Source organism: Chelonia mydas, chromosome 8 (genome assembly GCF_015237465.2).
Source record: "Chelonia mydas isolate rCheMyd1 chromosome 8, rCheMyd1.pri.v2, whole genome shotgun sequence".
Lineage (NCBI taxonomy): Eukaryota > Metazoa > Chordata > Testudines > Cheloniidae > Chelonia > Chelonia mydas.
The window spans coordinates 88217119-88239478 of NC_057854.1; the positions used below are offsets into that span (position 1 = coordinate 88217119).

A 22360-nucleotide genomic window follows, 5' to 3' on the forward strand; every position below is an offset into this window, starting at 1 on the left:
AAACACTTACCGATGTCTCAGACTGACTTCTGTATTTTTTTTTGTTTTTATGAGGAGGAAAAAAAAATCCACTCTCCTGTTATCCAGGTTTTCTGGATGAGGTTACAAAAATAACTTCCTTTGGTTTATGTTTTCAGAAACATTTTTTTCAGTCTGGCTGCAATTAAAATAAACAGATTTTGAGCTGTTAATATTATTGTGCAAGAATTACATCTTGTAGATTCATTACTAGAACTTGCAACTCTCGAAACTGTGTGAGACTCAAACAGAAATTCAACATTATGCCATTGGAATTCACAGTAGAATTCAACTAAATAAAATTTCTCTGAGAGAGAAAATTGGAGACAGAATATACATTTGGACCATAACTATTTCACAGACTTTCTTTTTTGCCAAATTATTTCAGCACACATCTGATTTTATTACCTATAGTTATGGTTTTAAGTTATCAGTTTAATCCATCAATTAAAATAAAGCTGGAAATGTTTAACATTCTAATGCAAGACCAGTCCATTACTCAACTGCCATCACACCATGAGATGCAAAATAAAGAATGAAGACAGGCATGTTTTTAAGGACTTCTGTATGGCATGGTGCAACAGGCTCCCTTCTCCAGCCTTTAGACCACCACCAACAGGCCAGATGCTTTTGAATTTATAAACACCAGTATTTTATTCATTGGGTCTCCTTCCCCAGATCACCAGTATAGCCTTGTGCAGCAAGTATCTTTCTTCCTTTTATCAGATTTTTCTTACGTGTCACCAGCTTTGCAACAATTTGAACAAATTTCTTTTGTGATCATAATTTTTGTTTCACCCCTTTGAACAGAACCTTACAACCCTGGTACTCACTATCATCGGCACTCATATACTGCTGCTTTTGTGAGTACTTCATGAATTATCTTGTTCCCTCTCTCACTTTGAATGGGCAAGGTTCAGATAACTTTTCATGATTTAAGTGCCTGATAAAATGCCTCTAGACAACTCATAACCAACTTTCCTTTCAAAATCACGTTGCCAAAGCAATAATTCCAACAAGTAAAAATAATCTCCTTTTATCCATTGTGAAGCTATAAATCCTGAACATGTAAACAGCTTCACTGAGCTGAGTGAACTAGCTGGGTTACTTGTCAGAGCCATACTTACACAATAGCCATAAAATCATCAACACACCATAATCTGTTAAAATTACTGAAGGCATTAAGATCATTTAGGATCAATGAACACATATATAATGAAGCTCATCATATCTTTAATACTGAACAGGCTTTAAAAAATTCATTTTCCTGGAAGAATGAAGAGAAAACGTGTGTAATGAGGCTGACTTAATTGACAGAGTTTCAGAAATCAAAGCAAGTAAAAATTAATGAAAGGCCACATGGTCTATTGGTTAGAGCTAAGATCCAGCAGGCTCCTGGGAACTCATCTGAGCACACAGTTCACTGTAGGTCCTTGAACCTCAGTCAACACAGCTGACTAACTGGGGAGGGAATGGCAGCAAGACCCTCATTAAAAAGAAAAATGCTGCAGCTCATCTTTTCTGGTTACATTTATTTCATTCTCTCACTCCACTAAGCATCCTCCTGTAGACAAACACTCGCACCTCTTTATATACTGGACTTTTTGTTTTGTCAGTCCAATAAATGTCTCACAGTGAAGCAGATTTGCCAAGAGCATATGTCCCTGAATGGGCATGGCCAGCTTTCAGCTATCAAAGTGCTTGGATTTGGGATTTGATTCACCTGTACATTCTGTAGACTATGAAACTGTGTCCTTGTTTGGCACTCTACAATAAAACAAGGGTATCACAGAAATTACAGTTGTCCTGTGTTCAACTGCATCTAAAAATAGCTAAAATTGAGAGGTCAAAACAGAGAACGGTTACTCCCTTTTCAGGGTGGCTGATTTAAGGGTTGGGGCAAAGAACCAGGCACTGTGTTGACAGTATGTTTGTCCTTATGTAAATCTAGGAAGGAACACATGTGAGAAAGGGCTAAGAACTTTGCCATTCACCTGGGAGAGATGACAATCACAGTACAACTACTTTGATTGCCAGGGTAGGGGCTTATATGGAGCTATTCACAGGCTCACTAATGATACCTTGTTGTTTCAGACTTGTACCACCTATCAGCTCAGGGCTTTAAGATGGCTACAGATCTAGAAACTCTCATAATGAAGTTAATAGTCTGCCAACACACCTCTTCTTATTTCTCAAGTTATGTAATAGCAGAAGCTTCAGCTGGTCTCATTATTGCAAGCACATATCAGGTGTCCCTCTCCATAGGAACTGGGCATACTGTAAATAGTTAAGAATAAAAACAACAAAACAGGTACGAAATACACACACCATGACCCCTTGCAGCTCAGCAACCTTCAAGGCTGATTGCTGGGGTTTTAGATTAAGCAACTAGCAGAAAGCCTGGACAAAGGAGATATGTCATACGATGCTTCCTGAATGCAGCTTAGATGTATTTCTGACAGAAGCAACTTCCAGAAACTAAGGCTTGCTACTGAGAACACACTGCTGTCTGTTTCTATCCACATTAGTAGGCAATGTTTTAATTTAAAAACAACTAGGTAAAATATTTCAGTTAAAAAAATTAGTAATTTACTTTCCGCTAAGTGGTTTAAGTATTATTAATCTGTTTTCCTGTCTGCATTCACACACATCAATAAAATAATTAGATATTATACATAGGATTTCCAGTTGAAGCTATTAAAAAGTTACAGTGAATACATTGGAGTAATGGGACATTGATTTCTAGCTCATAAATATGAGATTAACAAATTTACATTCTGTAAATAGTAGTGTTAGTTTAATTAGGGCTTTACTTACACGGCCTCTTTCTGATAGCGAAAAGGGGCCACATCCTCAGCTGGTGTAAATCAGACTGTACTTCAGTGGAGCTATACTAATTACATCAGGTGTGGATCTGGCCAATTGTATTTTTTTCCTTCATTTCCATTTATACTACTGTACACATAAAGAAAACTATTCTGGTATAGCTCAAACTAAAGGACTGGGGGAAAAGGTAGTATACTCCATTAGTTCAAGAGCCTCTACTAAGGGCTTGTCTATATGGGAAAGTTAGTGTGACATAAGCTAGCATTTGAAGTGCCATAGCTATTCTGAACTAACCCCCTGCATGGACACTTTTGTTTCGCACTGAGTGCCTTTTTGTGACTTAGATCAATCCACTTTAAAGTGGACTAAAATGAGAGATCTTTTGGGGTACTACAGGACTGGATAATTATCTAAGAGTAACTACAGGATTGTGCTTAATATATAGTACAAACTATTAACAAAATCTTTTGCAATTTTTATTTATTTCAGCAATTTCCATCTTTGAAGGCTGACGCATACATTCACTCTTATGCTTAACGTTTCTTGCCTCTTAACTACATATGCTTTTTGTTTTGCCTCATGCTAATGCTAAGATGGCATATTTTCCATTTCCCTTGGCAAACATGAAAAGAGTAGTTACCTATAGCTTATTGCCCAAGAGCCAGGTATTACCTTTGATTCTCACTCAGAACTCCCAGTAAGTTGGGCACAAAGATCAAAGATATTCTGTGCTCCAAAAAGAGAAACAAGATTCTAGCATGAACATTTCAAAACATGAACAGGATTTAAGATCTTTCAGGAACTGCCTGCTCAGCAAAAGACCCATAAAACCAGCAACAAACAGCAAAGCAGACACAACCACATTTTCAATACCTTATTTTTTCTATATGCTGTTATTATTGGCTATGGTAGGCTTGCATTGTGCTTGAACTTTCCCAGAAGATTTAATGTTCAAAGTAGTTACAAACAGGGCTTCTTAAAATAGATTTTTTAAAACAAATACTGTAAACTGCATGTAAAAATTAAGCCCATCAGAACTAGAGATAGAACCATCGAAATAGGAGATGAGTCCTGACTATCAAGGGGTTCATAGAACTTTCCTTGGAGACGCCCATTCAGCCACACAATGAGAGGGAAATGAAAGAGAATAATCTGAGTTCAACGAGAAGTAATTCACAGAACTATACTTTATACAGTTTATTTCACTAGAGATTGAAATTTTATACATAGTATAAAGGGGTATCCTGATATCACACGTATACTTACTTTACTGTACTGTTTATGAACCAATTTTTTTTTTTACATAATACAGTATTAAGTACCCTATTTGTTAAAACAGTATTCAGAAATCTTTAAAAAAAACCTACATAAATGGATGTTTATCATATGCACAGTGCAAGAATGTTTTTATAACATTTTAATCACACAATGTGAATCTAAAATACAACACTGTGATTTAAAACTAATTTAAAATTACGATGCCCCATGTTGTATTAGAGAGACTTGATTAATCACTGCATGAATCACAAAGCAGTCTTAAATTCCAGATAAACAGCAGCAGCTTATAATTACGATTTCAACAGAAACCTTCTGTAACAACCTGAATTTTACAATGTGTTTTACCACCTTCTGGTTTTGCCAATGGTCTAAGGAAACAGAGAAATGGGATGTATTTCATTTTGGAATTCTCTGATTGTTAATGCAGTTCAAATACTGTATTATTACAGTGAAGGGAATCCTGTGCCAGATCTTGAGGGCCTTTAAGGGTGGTCAGAGGTGTAAAGACAGGGAGAATACTTAGTGCTTTGGTAGGGAAGCAGAGGATTCTCCCCTTTTGCAAATTTAAAAACACCCAGCCTATTACAAATCAGGTGGTAAAGTTTACACAAAACGACTGTGGCTAGAAAACGTAAACAAATCAGAGAGTGATTCTTCATTTTCCCTTTTTGCAAAGTGGGGCTGTGGATGAATATCAGCTAAAAAGAAACAGACACCTTCCTTGGAAGAATGACTTCACCATCGCACAGAATATATGCTGTCCTTGTCAATAGTCACTAATGTGTTTTCCCCTCCCCCCAAAGTTCATGAATGTTTCAAGTTCAATAAATAGTAGAAAAATAATCCTTTACTTAAAAATCTTGAGATGCACTGTCCCAGGTCCCACACAGCAACTGTAAGAGCAATGTACTTTCTAAAAAACAAACGGAAACCTCAAAAAACCCATTTCTGTATCCAGCACCTTTTTTGTCTCTGGCTGCACAGATTTATACTCTTCCAGTTAAGGAAAGTAAAACATCTTCATCTTCTTTGAGCTCTCCCTTCTCTTGGCTCAGCTTAACAGGGTTCCTAAAGTTTCAGTTACTGTATAAACTTTTATCCCTGTGTTTGGAGGATTAACAGGCCTCCTGCTGCATTTTATTAAAATGTTATGGCAGGTCCATTCATCATGCTCATTTTCCCTCCATTCCAGAGCCAATGTTACATTTTGTAAATGTAAAGGTTGTGTGCGTGTAACAGTTTCTTTAGGAAGGTAGTTAAACCACTCCTGGTAAAAGCACAACCACAAAGCTCCCCATTGCTGTATGGATCGTTGCTAACGAACTGCATTTCTTTTGTCATCTTTTCCCAAAGAATAAAGTCTATTAGCATTCCGCATCCACAGTGTGCACTGTGACTGCCGCCTGTAAGTGGTGGCTGTGATGAAGAGTTGGATGGTGCAATCTGTAGTGGTGAAACTTATGACTCAAGAGTGCAGCTGTTTGAGGTGGGGTATCCAGATCTAAATCTTCATCATGGTTTCCAACATCAACACCAGCTGATAGTGGATCATTATTGCATGGAGGATTTTCACTGTCTTCCTGAGGACTCATAGTGCTATAGCCTAGAACACAAAACAACACAAAAGAACAGATAGTCTAGGGCAAAAGGCCCAACATTTCAAGGTGCTGAATACCCCCAAAACCCATTGAAATCAATGGAGGAACTCAGTAATTTATAGAATAGGGCCCAACAAACAAACAGTTTTAAAATAAAGACACACAGTAGACAATCTTGTACAGTTTTAAAATAGTTCCTTCCTCCCTCTTCTCCCCTGCTTTTAAATAGCCTCTTGGCAGCTTCACTTTGAAATATCTGGTTCCCTACCAAACAAACAAACCTACCTACCTACTGGCATTTATTTAAAAATACACAATAAAGAAGAAGTATGGTTTTGGAGGCAAAAGCCTTGAAAATTATTTGGACTTTGCAAATAGATAAGGAACAAAAACTAGGTCAAATTTTGAGCTATACTCTTTAAATTGTACATTATTCCCATTCCTAATAAACTAAAACTTCCTTAGAAAAGCCATCAACTATTCTAACTGTAAATAGTTCACATTATTGCTGTATGATTTTTTAAAATGATATTATATATATATATATAAATAAAATGAAAAAGGTCCTTGCAGATGAAAGTGTTCTATTTTCAAAGTTCTGAGATTTTTGTAAAAAATATTACAGAACTTTCCTTAAAGTTTCAGAAGTGACAGAATATTAATATTCTGCTGAATATACTGCAAGCATCCATCAGTACCTACCTATGAGCTGCTCTGCTCAGATTTGTGACAGCCAAACCAATCTGCTTGTGGACAGCTGAGTAGACATGTTTTGTAACAAAATATATACATATATATAAAACACACTGTGCTGAGGAGTTAGATCTAGTGAATCTATAAGAAAGTACGTCAAATGGATTAATCGAGCCAAATCCTGCAAACCGTTTTCTGGCTAAAATCTCATGAAATTAAATGACTACAGCAGGGAGACAGGGAAATACTCTGAGTATCACAATGTACCCAGGCTACCAGCTGCCTGAAATCTTGCCTGATCTCAGACAAGTGCCACAGCCTATCTACTGCAAAACCCTCAAAGCAGCCTGGTATGCCTGTGTTCAAGAAACCGCATCCTTTGCAACTGATCAGACTGGATATCTTACAAGAATATTAATTTGGTCTACCAAGAAAGGAAGATAATCAAAATACATCTTATATCACCTAACTCCTAAAAAGGCTTTCATATCATGTAGCTAGTTTGATCTAGAATACCAAAAGTGAATTTCAGTTTGGTCATGGCATTTCCTGAACTTACTTTATGTGCTGTAACTATGAGAACAGTATTACAGTTCTGAAAACAAAACCCACAAAAAATAGAAAATTTTGTTCTCTGCTAAATAAGGGCTTATGTTTTGTTACCTTTCAACTGTTTTAGGGTCTTGAGACTAACGTAAATTAGTTGCAAAACTGGTTACAGGACTGTTAAAATATACAGTTTAATTCTATTGATTTCACCAGGTATTTGCTGTGTGGTCTAGCAACCTCTGTCCAGCTGTTTTCTGGTCTTGCATTTCTTCTACATAAAAAAACTCTCTCTTATTTCTTTGAGAGAAGGGATACTGAATTGTATGAGGCACCTGAGATGACTCAAGTGTTAAATTGCAAATCTTTCACATATATGAAGGTGCACAACATATATGAATGTGCACAACCCTGCTGGAGAGTGCCTCGTTCCCTGGCCCCATAAGCAACCGTATTCTACTCCCAGGCAACCCCTCCCATTCCAAAGAGCACACTATTTTTGTTATCTGTACGATAGGTAGTTTTTATGATTGTTGAATGCCCTCTCTGAGAAGATACTGGCCAAGAGTAGTGAAAAGTGGCTAGTGATTTTGGCTGCCTCAATTTTTGCATTCTCAAATTCACCTTTGAAAATCAAGGTTCTCTAAAGATGTCTCACCTTGGGCACCTGAAATCACTAGTTACTTTTCACAATCTGAGTCATAGTGTCCCTATGACTGAGAGAAACCAGGAAAGGATATGATGATGGGGAAGTCTCATCTCTCCTATCTGTGATGAAGCTATGGATATCTAAAAGAGGAGGTTATTTACCTGTAACTGGAGATTCTTGAGATGTGTGGTCCCTACCTGTATTCCACTGTGAGGTTACATATCCGCACCACACGCCCAGGGTCGGAGAGTTTTGACAGCAGTGCTGTTGGTCCGTGCAAATGTCCTGGCTCGCTTTGTGCTTCCAACTGAGGCGATTTCGCTCCCCCTTGCTTGTTGATATAGAACACAGTTGCAGTGTTGTCCGACATTATCAGGATGTAGTAAGAGTGGATAAATGGGAGAAAGAACTCACATGTTTTCCTTACTGTCCAAAGTTTCAGGACATCAGTGTGCACACCTGGGACTCTTGAGGTGTTCATGTCCCTTGTGTGGTGGTGTGGTTGTTCACATAAGCTTTCCAGCCTAGTCGGGATGCAATGGTAATGGCAGTTTTGTCTGGAGAAGAGGGGGGACACCCACACATACATGATAAGGGTTTGTCCACCACTGGAGGGAAGGACAGTACCTTGGTGGGAACTGTGAAGGGAAAGTTCATAGATGACTTGGTGAGCGCACTGACTGTAGCCTTGCTTGAAGATAACTTGCTTGAAGGTGGAGTCTCATGAATGGAGTGATCTATGGGCATGAGGCCATGTGGCCAAGTATGGACAGGCATGCCTTGGTCATCACTTGAGGATTGCTCATAACTTGAGCTAATGATCTTGTTCATAATCTGGAACCTGTCTGTGGGCAGGTAAGCCTCAGAGTGATAGAGTTCAAAGTTGCCTCAATGAAGTCCACAGACTGTGTGGGGGTGAATACAGACTTTTCGATGTTTACACCGACTTCCAGAGAGGTGAGAGGATCACAGAAATAGATGTGTAGGCCTCTTGGCGGGATCTGGCGGTGAGCAGCCAGTTGTCGAGGTACAGGAAAAAAGTAGGCCATTATGTCTGACATGAGCAGCCACCACTGAAAATACCTATGAATACTGAATGGTAGCACTCTGTATTGCAAATGGTCGGATCCCACCATAAATCTGAGAAAGTGTCTGTGGGAGGGACGAATGTCTATGTGAAAGTACGAGTCTTTCACATCGTGAGCCATGAACCATGTGCCTTTATCTAATGATGAAATTATCGCTGCCAACATGACCATTCGAAATCTGAGTTTGTGGATGAAGCAACTGAGATGACAGAGATTGAGGATTGGTCTCCATCCGCCCTTGTGGTTGGGTATGAAGAAGTAGGTAGAGTAAAATCCCATTCCATGATATTGTGGTGGAGGAACACGTTCTATTGCCCCTCACTACAGTAAAGAGCTCATCTCTTGGGTGAGAATACTGTCATGAGAGTGGTCCCCAAAGGGATGAGCATGGGGGTTTTGGAGGAGGTTGCATCACAAACTTGATCGTATTGCCATAGTGGATGATGTTCAGCACCCACTTGTCTGTTTATCATACTCCAGGTGTCAAAAAACAGTGCTAGACGACCCCCAAATGGAGTAGTGCAGTTATGAGGTGTTAAGCTTATTGGTTCACGGATGTCGAGCTCGCATCAAAAATATCTCCTGGCCGGGGGTTGAGATTGAAATGTCGAGGCAGTAGCAGGAGACATGGGAAAGAGGGACCTTTGAACCTTTTGTTTTTTACGTGATGGTTTGGATGGCCTTCAGTGGTGAAAGTGTTGGCACCTATACTGCGGTGTGGTTGACTAGTGATGAAACTTCCTTTTGGGGGCCGGTGTATAAATGCCCAGTGATTGAAGGGTGGCCCTAGAATCCTTGAGGGTGTGTAGGGAATTGTCCATCTTCAAGAGGTGGGATTCAACATAGGGGAGGTCCTCAATGGTGTTCTGGACCTCCCTGGGGAATCCTGAAGAATGGAGTCAGGGCTCTCTTTGCATAATGATGACCGTAGCCAAGACCCTAGAGGAAGTACCAGTCGCATCAAATGCAGTTCTGGCTATTAATTTACCTTCCTCAATGAGAGCTTGGAAATGGGTAGAGTCCTACTGTGGGAGACTGCTGGTGAATTCCTCAAACAGCATAACTGAGGAAATCATATTTAGCCAATAGCGCTTGATAATTGGCTATCTTGAATTGTAAACTGGACGATGAGAAAACCCCTCCCCAATAGATCTAAGCACAGGCACTGACTTGTATTTTTCCTGGTGGGTGCTCCACCCCTCCCCTGAGGCCTCACCATCTCTCCAGCTCTTCCCCCAAGGCCCTGCCCTCATTCTACCTCTTCTTGTTCCCACTCTGTCCCCTTCCCTGAGGCCCCGCTCTCGCTCCACCTCTTCCCAACCTCGCTCTGCCCCCTCCCCCGAGGCCCTGCTCTCCTTGCTTGTTGCTCCCTCCTCTCTGTCCCCCCTTCGCCAGCGCATCCCACCTGCTGAACAACTGATTGGCAGCCAGCCCCAGGGGCCCCACCGAACAGCTGATTGGCAGTCAGCCCTGGGGGCCGGAACCAGTACGGCTGGTGGGTGCTTGAGCCCCTGAGCCCCCATGTAGTTGGCGCCTATGGGTCTAAGTATTTTCCTTTTTAACTAGTGGCATAGATCTAGGATTTTGCTGCTTGGATCTTTTGGAAGCAGCCTGAACCACCACAGAATTGGGAGGTGGGTGGGAAAATAGAAATTCTGAGCCTTTAGCTGGTACACAATAGCGTCTCTCCACACCCTTGAGGGTAGGAGCACAAGTGGCGGGCGTGTGCCACACCATTCTAGCCAGCTCTTGTGGGTGCTGAAGTATGGAGGATGTTCAAAAGCTTGTGTTGAGAGTCTTGGATTTCCATGATATTGTGGTGGAGTAACTCGTGCTATTGCCCCATATTGCAGTAAAGAGCTCACATCTTGGGTGAGAATACTCTCATGAGAGTGGTCCCTGAAGGGATGGGTACAGGGTGTTCTGGATCTCTTTGGGGAATCCTGAAGAATGGACTAGTATCCTCCTCCTGAGCCTCCTGCTTCCCCTCCAAGAATGCAGTTGTGGCTATTATTTACCTTCCTCAATGAGAGCTTGGAAATGGGTAGTGACTGCTGGTGAACTCCTCAAACAGCTTAACTGAGGAAATCGTATTTAGCCAATGAAAAGAACAGGAGTACTTGTGGCACCTTAGAGACTAAAATTTATTAGAGGATAAACTTTCGTGGGCTACAGCCCACTTCATTGGATGCATAGAATGGAACATATAGTAAGAAGATATATATATATACACATACAGAGAAGGCGGAAGTTGCCATACAAACTGTAAGAGGCTAATTAATTAAGATGAGCTATTATCAGCTGGAGAAAAAAACTTTTGTAGTGATAATCAAGATGGCCCATTTAGACAGTTGACAAGAATACTTGTCAGGATACTTGTCAGGATACTTAACATGGGGAAATAGATTCAATATGTGTAATGACCCAGCCACTCCCTGTCTCTATTCAAACCAAAGTTAATGGTATCTAGTTTGCATATTAATTCAAGCTCAGCAGTTTCTTGCTGGAGTCTGTTTTTGAAGCTTTTCTGTTGCAAAATTGCCACCGTTAAGTCTTTTACTGAGTGGCCAAAGAGGTTGAAGTGTTCTCCGACTGGCTTTTGAATGTTATGATTCCTGATGTCAAATTTGTGTTCATTTATTCTTTTCCGTAGAGACTGTCTGGTTTGGCCAGTGTACATGGCAAAGGGGCATTGCTGGCACATGATGGCATATACCACATTGGTAGATGTGCAGGTGAATGAATCCCTGATGGCGTGGCTAATGAGATTAGGTCCTGTGATGGTGTCACCTGAATAAATATGTGGACAGAGTTGGCATTGGGCTTTGTTGCAAGGATAGGTTCCTGGGCTAGTGTTTTTGTTGCGTGGCTTGTGGTTGCTGGAGAGTATTTGCTTCAGGTTGGGGGGCTGTCTGTAATCGAGGACTGGTCTGTCTCCCAGGATCTGTGAGAGTGAGGGATCATTTTTCAGGATAGGCTGTAGATCTTTGATGATGCGCTGGAGAGGTTTTAGTTGGGGGCTGAAGGTGACGGCTAGTGGTGTTCTGTTATTTTCTTTGTTGGGCCTGTCCTGTAGTAGGTGACTTCTGGGTACTCTTCTGGCTCTGTCAATCTGTTTTTTCACTTCAGCAGGTGGGTATTGTAGTTTTAAGAATGCTTGATAGATATCCTGTTGGTGCTTGTCTCTGTCTGAGGGATTGGAGCAAATGCGGTTGTACCTTAGAGCTTGGGCTGTAGACAATGGATCATGTGGTGTGTCTCGATGGAAGCTGGAGGCATGTAGGTAAGTATAGCGGTCAGTAGGTTTCTGGTATAGGGTGGCGTTTATGTGACCATCGCTTATTAGCGCAGTAGTGTCCAGGAAATGGACTGCTTGTGTGGATTGATCTAGGCTGAGGTTGATGGTAGGATGGAAATTGTTGAAATCATGGTGGAATTCCTCAAGGGCTCTTTTCCATGGGTCCAGATGATTATTATATTATAATAAATTATAATAAATTTAGCCAATAGTACTTGATAATATGGCCAGTTGGAGGGATCGATGCGTGCTCGTGGAGGTCCCATGCCAATGACTCAGAGGCAGATGTGGCAGTGGCTGTTCCCAGGGTCGTGCAAGTCTTTTGGGAAATGAGTAAGAGCAGTATGGGAGAGGCAGTTCTTCCAGTGGGTCTGAATCCCCCAAGGAAGAAAAGGTTGCCTGGGTTCCAACGATGGCAACACTGGTGCTGCCAGAGACACGTATGTAATACGTGGTGGGGGTGATAGGCTCAGCACTGCAGGCAGATCTTTCAGGGGAGATGAGTTCTCTGGGGACTGAAGGTCCCGATGGAGTGGGGGATTCTGGATCTGGGAAAAGTAAAAATGTCTTGTAGCGCAGCCATGGATCCGGATCTCCCATGAGTGAGACAGATTCTATCTGTTTGGGCTGCCGGAGCCGAAGATGGTATCCGACAGTGGTCGGACTTCACCGGTGTTGGGAGGGTCCTGGGTCTTGTGAGGAGCTCGGGACGGGCCATTCTAGAGGTGGTGCAATCCAGGCAGAGGATGGGGCATTAAGCTAAGGAGCTCGTGTTATAACACTGCTCTCACAAAAATAGCTTCATTGCTGGACGGTGTCATGCATTCAGAGGTGTCAAAATTGTTTAACTATGAAGCAGTAAGGGGCAAAGATTTTTTTTTTTTGGGTCTGGCATTATCTCCTATGTTGCCAAACAAGCTGAGAATGCAGAGTCATTGGGAGTTTAAAGGTCTTACCGTGATCGCTCTCTGTTCCCGATCGCCCCCAGTACCGACGTCTACGTTCTGGACTATGTGCGTGCCGCTCAATTACAGCTGCTATAAACCGTGTGTTGCTGACTAGGAAAGAAAAGAGAGCAGGGTTTGTTTTAAACAGAGTGTTTTTACTAAGTTATATTAATGGAGCAATTCAATAACAAGGAATCAGACATGTTTTATAAACTACTTCTTTCAGATGCTGCTATGAAATTCTTATAGGGATTATGAGCTTCCACATCACAGAAATGATGGGACAAAGGTTTGCTGAGAAGTGCATGTCCTCGTCCAGTGCTGAGAGCAGGATGAATATAACTCTGATTTACCCCACTGTCTGCTTTGATTAATGAAAGTTACGAAGGTTCCCTGTAGCAATGCCAGAACACAGAGACCTCGGAGGCATCTAAAGCCTGCTCAACATTTAAACTGAAAAGCAAGACTTACTAACACGAGCTATATTAGTATCAATGGATACAAGCTGCAGAACTCAGATCCAGCTCTGGTTTTTGAACCTTTGATGTTGTTCAGATATTGAATTTTGATTCAGCCCATTTTAAAGACAGGGCCACATGGGAAATTCTGATCTCTCCCAAAATCCAGAGGCCTTGGGCCCATCACTATACAATAGAATTATTATACACAATATTACAGTCATAACTGAACGGCAAAGAACTAAGTGCAAACAGGATTTACTGATTTTTCATTTAACTCTCTTGTTGAACTGAAGCTGGGAATTAAAAGGCCAGATTGTGCCTGCCCCTTCCAAGGCTGCTCATGGGCAGGAGCTTACACACCCCATGCAGTCATAACTGCAGTCCCGCAGCTCTCTAAGAGCCATTCCCAGAGCTGGTTGGGCCACAGAGGGGGCGCCCCACTACAGGAAGGATGTGGACAAACTGAAGAGAGTCCAGCGGAGGGCAACGAAAATGATTAGGGGGCTGGAGCACATGACCTATGAGGAGTGGCTGAGGGAACTGGGCTTATTTAGTCTGCAGAAGAGAACAGTGAGGGTGGATCTGATAGCAGCCTTCAACTACCTGAAGGGGGGTTCCAAGGAGGATGGAGCTCGGCTGTTCTCAGTGGTGGCAGATGACAGAACAAGGAGTAATGGTCTCAAGTTGCAGTGCGGGAGGTCTAGGCTGAATATTAGGAAACACTATTTCACTAGGAGGGTGGTGAAGCACTGGAATGGTTTACCTAGGGAGGTGGTGGAATCTCCATCCTTAGGGGTTTTTAAGGCCCAGCTTGACAAAGCCCTGTCTGGGATGATCTCATTGGGGTTGGTCCTGCTTTGAGCAATCTTCCAGCCCTAATCTTCTCTGATTCTCTGAGAGCTTGCCACACTGTAATATGTGGCAGAATAGGCAAGCTCCCACTGCACGTTAGTGGGCACTATATGGCCCAAAACTAAGAATAATTTTTTGGGGTGAGACTGAAGGACACGAAGGGTTACAAACTAAGTCAGTTAATCCTTTGGCCCTGTTATTTTGTAGAGCAAAGGTCACACTGTTACATCAAGGTGGTAAGAGAAAAGAAAAACCCTCCACACATTTTTAATACTAAAGCAAGCCAAAGCAAGAAGCTCACCAAATCTTAAGCCTAATACTGGCATATTTTACAGTGACACAGCTCAGCACTTACTGATTCCTCTGTCTTCATGGCTGTCATCATCTCTCTCATCCCTATCATTCTCCAGGTTGGACATACGCACTGACATTTCTACACACCATTACAAACAGAAAAATGCAACTGTTAAGAGAAAAATTTTGGATCAACTCATTAACGACTCTCAGCCTGGTGGAGTGGTGGAAGCACTCTGCATTATCGTGCTGGAGTACTATGCTTTGGGAAGGGGCTTGGGAATCCCTGTTTTGGGGCCAGTTGGGGACTAGACGTACCAGGAAGAGGATATGCCAGGTACCCTTGAAAGGAACTTTAAGACTTGAGCGATGCAGAAAGTTTAGAGAACAGGCCCAGACTGAGTCAGTATGGTCCAGTGGATAAGGCACTGGACAGGGAGTCAGGAGACCTGCGTTTTATTCTCAGCTCTGAGACTTGGGCAAATCACTTCCCCTCCTCATGCCTCTATTTCCCCTACCACACTTTGTGTGGTTGACTACTTAGATTGCAAACCTGAATGCCTTGATACAGTGTCTAGTACAACAGAGCCCCAGTTTCAGCTGGAGCTTTTTTTAGTATTCGTGTATTACAAATAATAATAATATTCATAATTTTGCTCTTCTTCCCTTCCTTTTGTAAGTAAAAGATGCCACAATGATGAATTTCTCTCAGAGTGCAAGTGAGGAGCCAGGGAGAAAAAGATACAACCAAAAAGCAGCTCCGACGGAGGCATTTTGAATATTATAATTGTAATAAACCGCTGGCAACAGCACTTATTACTTGCTAGAAAACAATCTACTATTCAGAAGTGACAGGACCAGTATTAAGCTGGGTTTACTGCTTTAGCTCGAGGAAAGTCATATCCACAGCATCCTGAGACTTGCCCTAGCATTTTCTGTCCAGGTCTTCCCAAGGAGACAGCAAGTCTAGCTGTGTACCCAGCAGAGGGCAGTAGCACACAAGTACATTGGATAGTAAATACATCATTTACATAAGGAGGGGAGTGGGAGATAAAATGGGGATCAGAAGAGAAGCAAGAATAAAGGATTCCCAAGGGATAAACCAAAAAATGATCTTTGAAACTAGGCAGAAGAATGTACAAAACAGCTAGATTTTTATCCTCACTGCTAATATCTCCCTCATGAGTTATCAGCTCACCCTGTGCAGCAAGAGGTGACATGTGCTGGTGACTCCTCCGGTGGATCTGGTGACGATACGCGTATACTGCCAGAACGAGCACCATGATGCATCCCATAATACCTCCAGCTACAGGACCAACGGGAGCACTTTTTATCATGTTCAAAGTGACCACCTCATCTCCTTAAAAAACCCGAAAACCAAGATAAAACCAGAGCATAAATATCTTGCAAAAAGGTTTAAATCAGCATTTCTATAACATTAAAATAAACTCAAGGCTTCAGTACATGATTTTTGTGCACCTACATTGATGGTGTATATAACAAAATACTGGCAGTTTAACAGTTAAATATGTATCCTCAATAAAAGACCAGAATTACCTATCGCACCCATGTCATCCACGTAAGGGCTTTTAGCTCCCACAATGCCACCAAAGCATTCCTTCTGAGGCGCACAGTAGGATTTATCCAGATGGGTCTTTCCATCGCTGTCCACCATACACCACTCACAGTCCAACACGCCAAAGCAATCCCTGGAAATGAAGAAAAAGGGCTGGCTTTACCTTAAAGAAAATCATTTTTGGTTGGGTGTATCTCAGTATATTTATAGTCACTAGACAACTTAGAACCAAAATTGTCCATAAAGCCTCACAGCTCTGATGCTTGGCTACAGAAGTGTCATAAGGGTTTAATGACAGGTTTCAGAGTAGCAGCCGTATTAGTCTGTATCCGCAAAAAGAAAAGGAGGACTTGTGGCACCTTAGAGACTAACAAATTTATTTGAGCATAAGCTTTCGTGAGCTACAGCTCACTTCATCGGATGCATACTGTAAGGAGAGTGATCAGGTAAGGTGAGCTATTACCAGCAGGAGAGCGGGTGGGGGGTGAAACCTTTTGTAGTGATAATCAAGGTGGGCCATTTCCAGCAGTTGACAAGAACATCTGAGGAACAGCGGGGGTGGGGTCTTGTTGGAGTCTGTTTTCGAAGTTTTTTTTCTTGAAGAATTGCCACTTTTAGGTCTGTAATCGAGCGACCAAAGAGATTGAAGTGTTTTCTGACTGGTTTTTGAATGTTATAATTCTTGACGTCTGATTTGTGTCCATTTATTCTTTTACGTAGAGACTGTCCGATTTGGCCAATATACATGGCAGAGGGACATTGCTGGCACATGATGGCATATATCACATTGGTAGATGTGCAGGTGAACGAGCCTCTGATAGTTTGGCTGATGTGAACACTTCAATGGTAACACCCATTGTTTCATGTTCTCTGTGTATATAAATCTCCCCACTGTATTTTCCACTGAATGCATCCGATGAAGTGAACTGTAGCTCACGAAAGCTTATGCTCAAATAAATTTGTTAGTCTCTAAGGTGCCACAAGTACTCCTTTTCTTTTTATAAGGGTTTAAGTTACACAAGGTAAATCATATGGGGAAAGAGCAGCTTTGTCATAAAGGGCCAAATGCACTGGCCTGCTCTCCTCTTTCTGCACCACTCAGGCAATGCTAAGGGAGAGCTGGAGACTCTCTCAGCATGAAGGAATCCCCGTCTGGGTCGTGTCTCTCCCTCTTCAAATGCTCTAACCAGTGTCGGGGCAGAGAATCAGTGAACTATAACTGGCTCCCTACCATTCCGCCAGCTCTGCCACACTCCACAAAACTGACTGCCTCAGAGAATCTGGCCCTGATCTTTGCTAGTCATGACCTGAGCCACAAAGCCTATTAAACTCATATCACAGTTTAGGTGACATACAGTTTATTTTTTGCTGACAGAAATCCTTGGGCACGCAGTGCCTACTCCCAATCTTTCTATGACCACTCTTTACCTTAAAGATCATCTGCTTCTCAAAAAGCGTAGGCAAATATTGTGGCACTTTCCTCTCTTGATGAGAGGTGGAATTCATTGTCCTTTCTACGGCTCATTTCTCCTCTCACTTATATTGGTGCATTCCATTGACTTCAATGTAGTCAAGAAAGGGTGTGACTGAGGGAAAATATGGTTCTCTGTCTGCTATTAACGGCATTAGGTGACTCAAATGGGAATCCTGAGGTCTCAAGTTTACTGCATGGCAGCATCATGGTATGAGGCTGCAATTTTATAACACTTCATTTATTTAATGTCAAGGGAAGATATGTCTGTATTAGAATAAATAACAGCTCCTAATAATTTCAAGCCCTGCACGTATTTTCAGAGAGGGAAAACACTGTACTTTACCCACTCTCCAGCCTCTGATTACACCGCGTGTTAATACATTGCGGAAGAGCATCCTGTAGGCTAGGATCAATTGCTGTGAATGTCATCGGTTCCTGGTGGACTTCACAACTAGGATTCCTACATTGGGGAAAACAATTGAGATCATGTCACAAAAAAGAATTCCAATATAGCCAATCAAGAAAATTAAACTTTGCTAAGTACAATCCAACTGTTTAATCACTCTATTCTACCGGGCATTGTATATATGGTAGCATGAGAAAGTAGTCCATATTCAAGGGTTATAACATGTAATACTCACAATAACAATGTTACTCGAGTTTTAGAGATACTTGTTCTCACCTGCTTTCTGCATTGGTGAGGTTGCCAGTACATTCATTGACCTCTAGAGGGCATTCACAAGGGCATTCACATTCATTTTGTTCCATTCTTTAGAAAAAAGAAAAAATGGCCAGTTGCATCGATATAAACTGAGGTCCAAATCCTAATCCCAGCATAGAGCCAGTGTTTCACATACCATGTACTGAAAAGACACCCGATTTGTAAGACTAAACTGGCTCTTTATTAAGAGAACTGTTTATTTACCAAGACGTTGAAACTTCAGCTAACATACTGGCCTCGTGTGCACTAGTGCCTTCTCCACAATCTACCCTCCAGCAACCTGGGCTCTTCCCTCCAAGTTCCATGCAGGTTGCTACAGCTGAGTCATTAGGAACTCATAGTCAGGCTGAGCATTAGGAACTCAGCTGGGAGAAAGGAACCCTCCCACCCCCAGGTGGAACAATCTCTCCGGCTCCTATTCTGAGTTGCAGATAAGGGGCATACCCCCAATGGGCCTGTGGAGCTACTAGCCCTCTCCTTGCCACATTTCCCAAGCCCCTGAATGTGAAGCAGCAGAGAAATCTCTTCTTCCTCCTTCACCCCATACCTCTTCAGGGTGGTCCCACCCAGAGCTCCTTCCCTCCTGTGCAGCTGTATCACGTTTTTATTGTATTTGCAGGGGCAGGGTGTTAAGGCAATAAGCTTGGCACCTATGTGACAACCCATCATATTCCACACCCAAAGGCAAGTGTTAATGGGCTGTAAAGAAGGTCTTGTCTCTGCAGACACTCAGACCTGGGAATAACTTTGCCCCAGATGAGCACTCCCATTCGCAAGCTAAATGATTCACATGCCTGAGCATTAAACAAAAAGGGAGCACTGGCAAAAGCCAAGGAACAGAGGGGAAAATGCCTTAAACTCCCACAAAGCTTATATGACCTTTTTTTTTTTTAAACTACTGTGCACCATGAAAGAGAACCTGATAAATCTGCAAACCCTTATAAAAAAGGATAATAACCCTACTCATTACAAATAAAGTACATTTTATTTATGCAGGTACAATATTTGTTTTGTTCTGACACAGGAGTTGCACCGTACACGTTAGCTTAGCCTACAAAACGACCAGCGCTCTCAGTCTTCATTTGAAATAACATAAAAACCAATACCTGCACTTGCCAATTCATTTCAAATCACTCTCTTACCTGTGACAGTTCAGACAGAGCCTGTCTACCATACTGCAGGCACAGAAAGCAAGAGAGTCACAGGTTTCATTGACTATTCCAACAAAGGCATTGGTTCCAGGTATTCTTGTCAGTCTGTATTTAGAACAGTGGCTGCCATGCACAAGGTTTGTCAGATCACCCTAGGGAAAAGCAAGGCATGTTGGAGATGTGGCAGGAAACATACTACCTAGTGCGTTAAAACCTTTCCCCCGCCCCAAGCACATTTATAGAACCATAAGCTGAAGCAAAATCTATGAGGAAACATGAACGTAGCATGCCTTTTCTTCAGATAATGCAACTATTCTTCAGATAACAGGCATACAAATTAACTCATCAGCCTGTTCGGGAGATGAGCAAAACTGAGCCAGTACTGGAGGACAAAGCACTTTCTGCAAGATTAACAACATTTGTTTATCTTATAACATTATGATGTGCCATAATGGTTTCCAGTTTAGTATCCTGCCTGACAGCAGACAATACCTCATTCAAATAAATCTCTCCTCCCTTTCCTTCCCCATCATACCAATCAAGGATGTGCACGGGGTAGGGTGGGAGGGGGGCCCCAAGCAGGGACATGGCTCCCCCTCCCCAATAGTGGTGGGAGCAGCCAGCTCCTCTGGCCCCCGGGGCCGCGGCGGGAGCAGCCAGCTCCTCTGGCTCCCGGGGCCGCGGCGGAGGCACAGAACGTGCCCGCCACAAAAGCAGTGAAATTTAAATTCCTGCAATGCCCCTAATGCCAATTACCTGTTACCCTCACACAGAGATTCAGTTCTGGCTGGCAGGCACCATCACAAGTTGCTGATAACTTGCTGGCATATGTACTATAAAAATATACTTCAGCTGTGAACTATCTGAAAAGCCAAAGCATTCCTGTTTCTGACTCACACAATGCAATCTAAATCTGTCCTCGGCATTTTCCTTTACAACAAAACTCCTGCCCGCCCTCCCTCCATCTCCAACCCATTCTGCATTTCGACTGTAGGAAAAATGTTAAAATCTATCCTGTTCTAACATAGATCCACTTAACTTGCCGGAGCTTTCAGAAATTTTCTTGACACTTTTACTAATAATCCTAGAAGACTGCGTTTAAACAACAGCTTTCTCTCACAGAGCCTTGAGTTTTTGACATTATTCCACAGTGATCTTGTAAGGACGGATTTGTGACACAGTAGTCAGTACACTCTGCACAACAACATATGGCTGTCATGAATGTTATATAGACAAGGCGGGTGAGGTAATCTCTTTTATTGCACCAACTTCTGTGGGTGAAAGAGAAACACTTTCGAGCCCCACAGAACCCAGTGTGTCTCTTTCACCCACAGAAGTCTGTCCAATAAAAGAGATTACCTCACCCACCACCTTGTCTCTCTAATATCCCGGAACCAACACAGCAACAACAATACTGCAAACAAGAATATTAGATTACAGTCTGTTTGCAAGATAAAGAACAGGGGGAAGCTCTATATGAGACAGCGTCACCAGTCTTTACTTGAGATTTTTAGAAGACTTCAATTTGACAAATTATACTAAGTGCATGTTGATATATTTTCTACTTTGTTACCTAATAGCTTCTATCTAGCTAATAGTGTAAAAGGCTCCAAATGAGAAGGGTAGGAGTAAAGAGGAAGACCCCATATGTGCACACTAGGGTGTGACAACAGAGAGGGTTGGTGACTGGACATAAGGAGCTTGGATCCACTGCAGAAGAATCCAAACCAACATTTTAAAAAAACCCTTAATAAAAAAGATAGGGAAGAGAATGTCTCAGCTCTCACTTCTGGGATAGATTATGTAACGTTTGGCAAATACTCACATTCATAATCCCTGGCACCACTCGTGACCACAGTTTGTACAATCTAGCCCACTGATTTTATGTTTCTACAGTGCCACCATGTGCTGCCCTTCACAAAGAGTTGGTTTTGGGTCTCTTTTTGCTGTTCCTGGTGATCAACATTGATTGACCTGTGCATCAGTCAAAGTAAATCCAACCCAACCGAAATACATTCAGAAAGTAAAACAAGAAAACAAAAAACACTTACCACTAGGCTAGTATTAAATTTATAAAACCTCTGAACTGTTCTGTCACTGAAACTGTTGCAGAGGTTTTTCTTCACAAAGTTTGGGTGGTTTAGAATGTCATTCGCTACCAAGGGTTCCTGAGAAGACAAGAAGAGAATTTTACCTTAAAAAAAAAAAAAGCATAAAAAGTGACTTCAGTACATTCCGTAATCTTTCAAAAAAGGGGGAAAAAAAGAAGAAAAAAAGAGGATTTAGCCATACCTTGTGTGTAATATGCTGCTGTTCAACTGGAGCATGACCTTTAGGATCAATGAGAGTTGGGTGTGCCACGAGATACCCTCTATCCTCCATAATAAAGCACCTGCCCAAGATAAAGGAAATGCATTATTCATGAAGTGTCTTTATGTTTTAAAGAAATGGGTAGGTTAAATATGGCTGTAAAAAGAAACTTTAACAAAAAACTCTGGGCAATAAAAAAAAAAAGTCAGTTAAAAATTCAATGGAAATAGTTTTTAAAAGAACATATCAATATTTCCCTGAAGTTTACAAACCAACCAGTATTGCAACAATATACTAATACTTGAGAATCTCAAGGTGGAATTGACTGGACACAGAAATAAGACCACTTGTTTTATTTCCATTGTCTAATTTGAGAGGAATGCACAAAGTAAACCAATAGCATAAATAGTGAAAAAACAGATTTTAGAAGTTTTAACAGCTTAACCTGAAATGCTACCAGTAACAAATGTAAGCACTCTCCTACAATTTTCCACCAGACATTGTCCCTTTAAAGTACTGTCAAGCTTTTAGTTTCATTTTAATGGGGAGAGTCACCTCCACTTAATATTCTTATGAAAAC

At 41.8% G+C, this 22360-nt stretch overlaps 1 protein-coding gene across 1 annotated transcript in view; it reads right to left on the reverse strand.

Moving 5' to 3' along the window:
- Positions 1–4026: 4026 nt before the first annotated feature.
- CACHD1 (cache domain containing 1) overlaps positions 4027–22360 on the reverse strand; it is a 186830-nt gene continuing 168496 nt past the window's right edge. The window contains exons 18-27 of the mRNA XM_007063412.4: positions 21763–21862; positions 21522–21638; positions 19462–19622; positions 18281–18367; positions 17942–18058; positions 16106–16257; positions 15747–15908; positions 14610–14687; positions 12951–13052; positions 4027–5725 (exon numbers count right to left, since the gene is read on the reverse strand). Coding sequence (XP_007063474.2) covers positions 5487–5725; positions 12951–13052; positions 14610–14687; positions 15747–15908; positions 16106–16257; positions 17942–18058; positions 18281–18367; positions 19462–19622; positions 21522–21638; positions 21763–21862 — 1315 coding nt within the window. The 3' untranslated portion in view covers positions 4027–5486. The remainder of the gene's footprint in view (positions 5726–12950; positions 13053–14609; positions 14688–15746; positions 15909–16105; positions 16258–17941; positions 18059–18280; positions 18368–19461; positions 19623–21521; positions 21639–21762; positions 21863–22360) is intronic.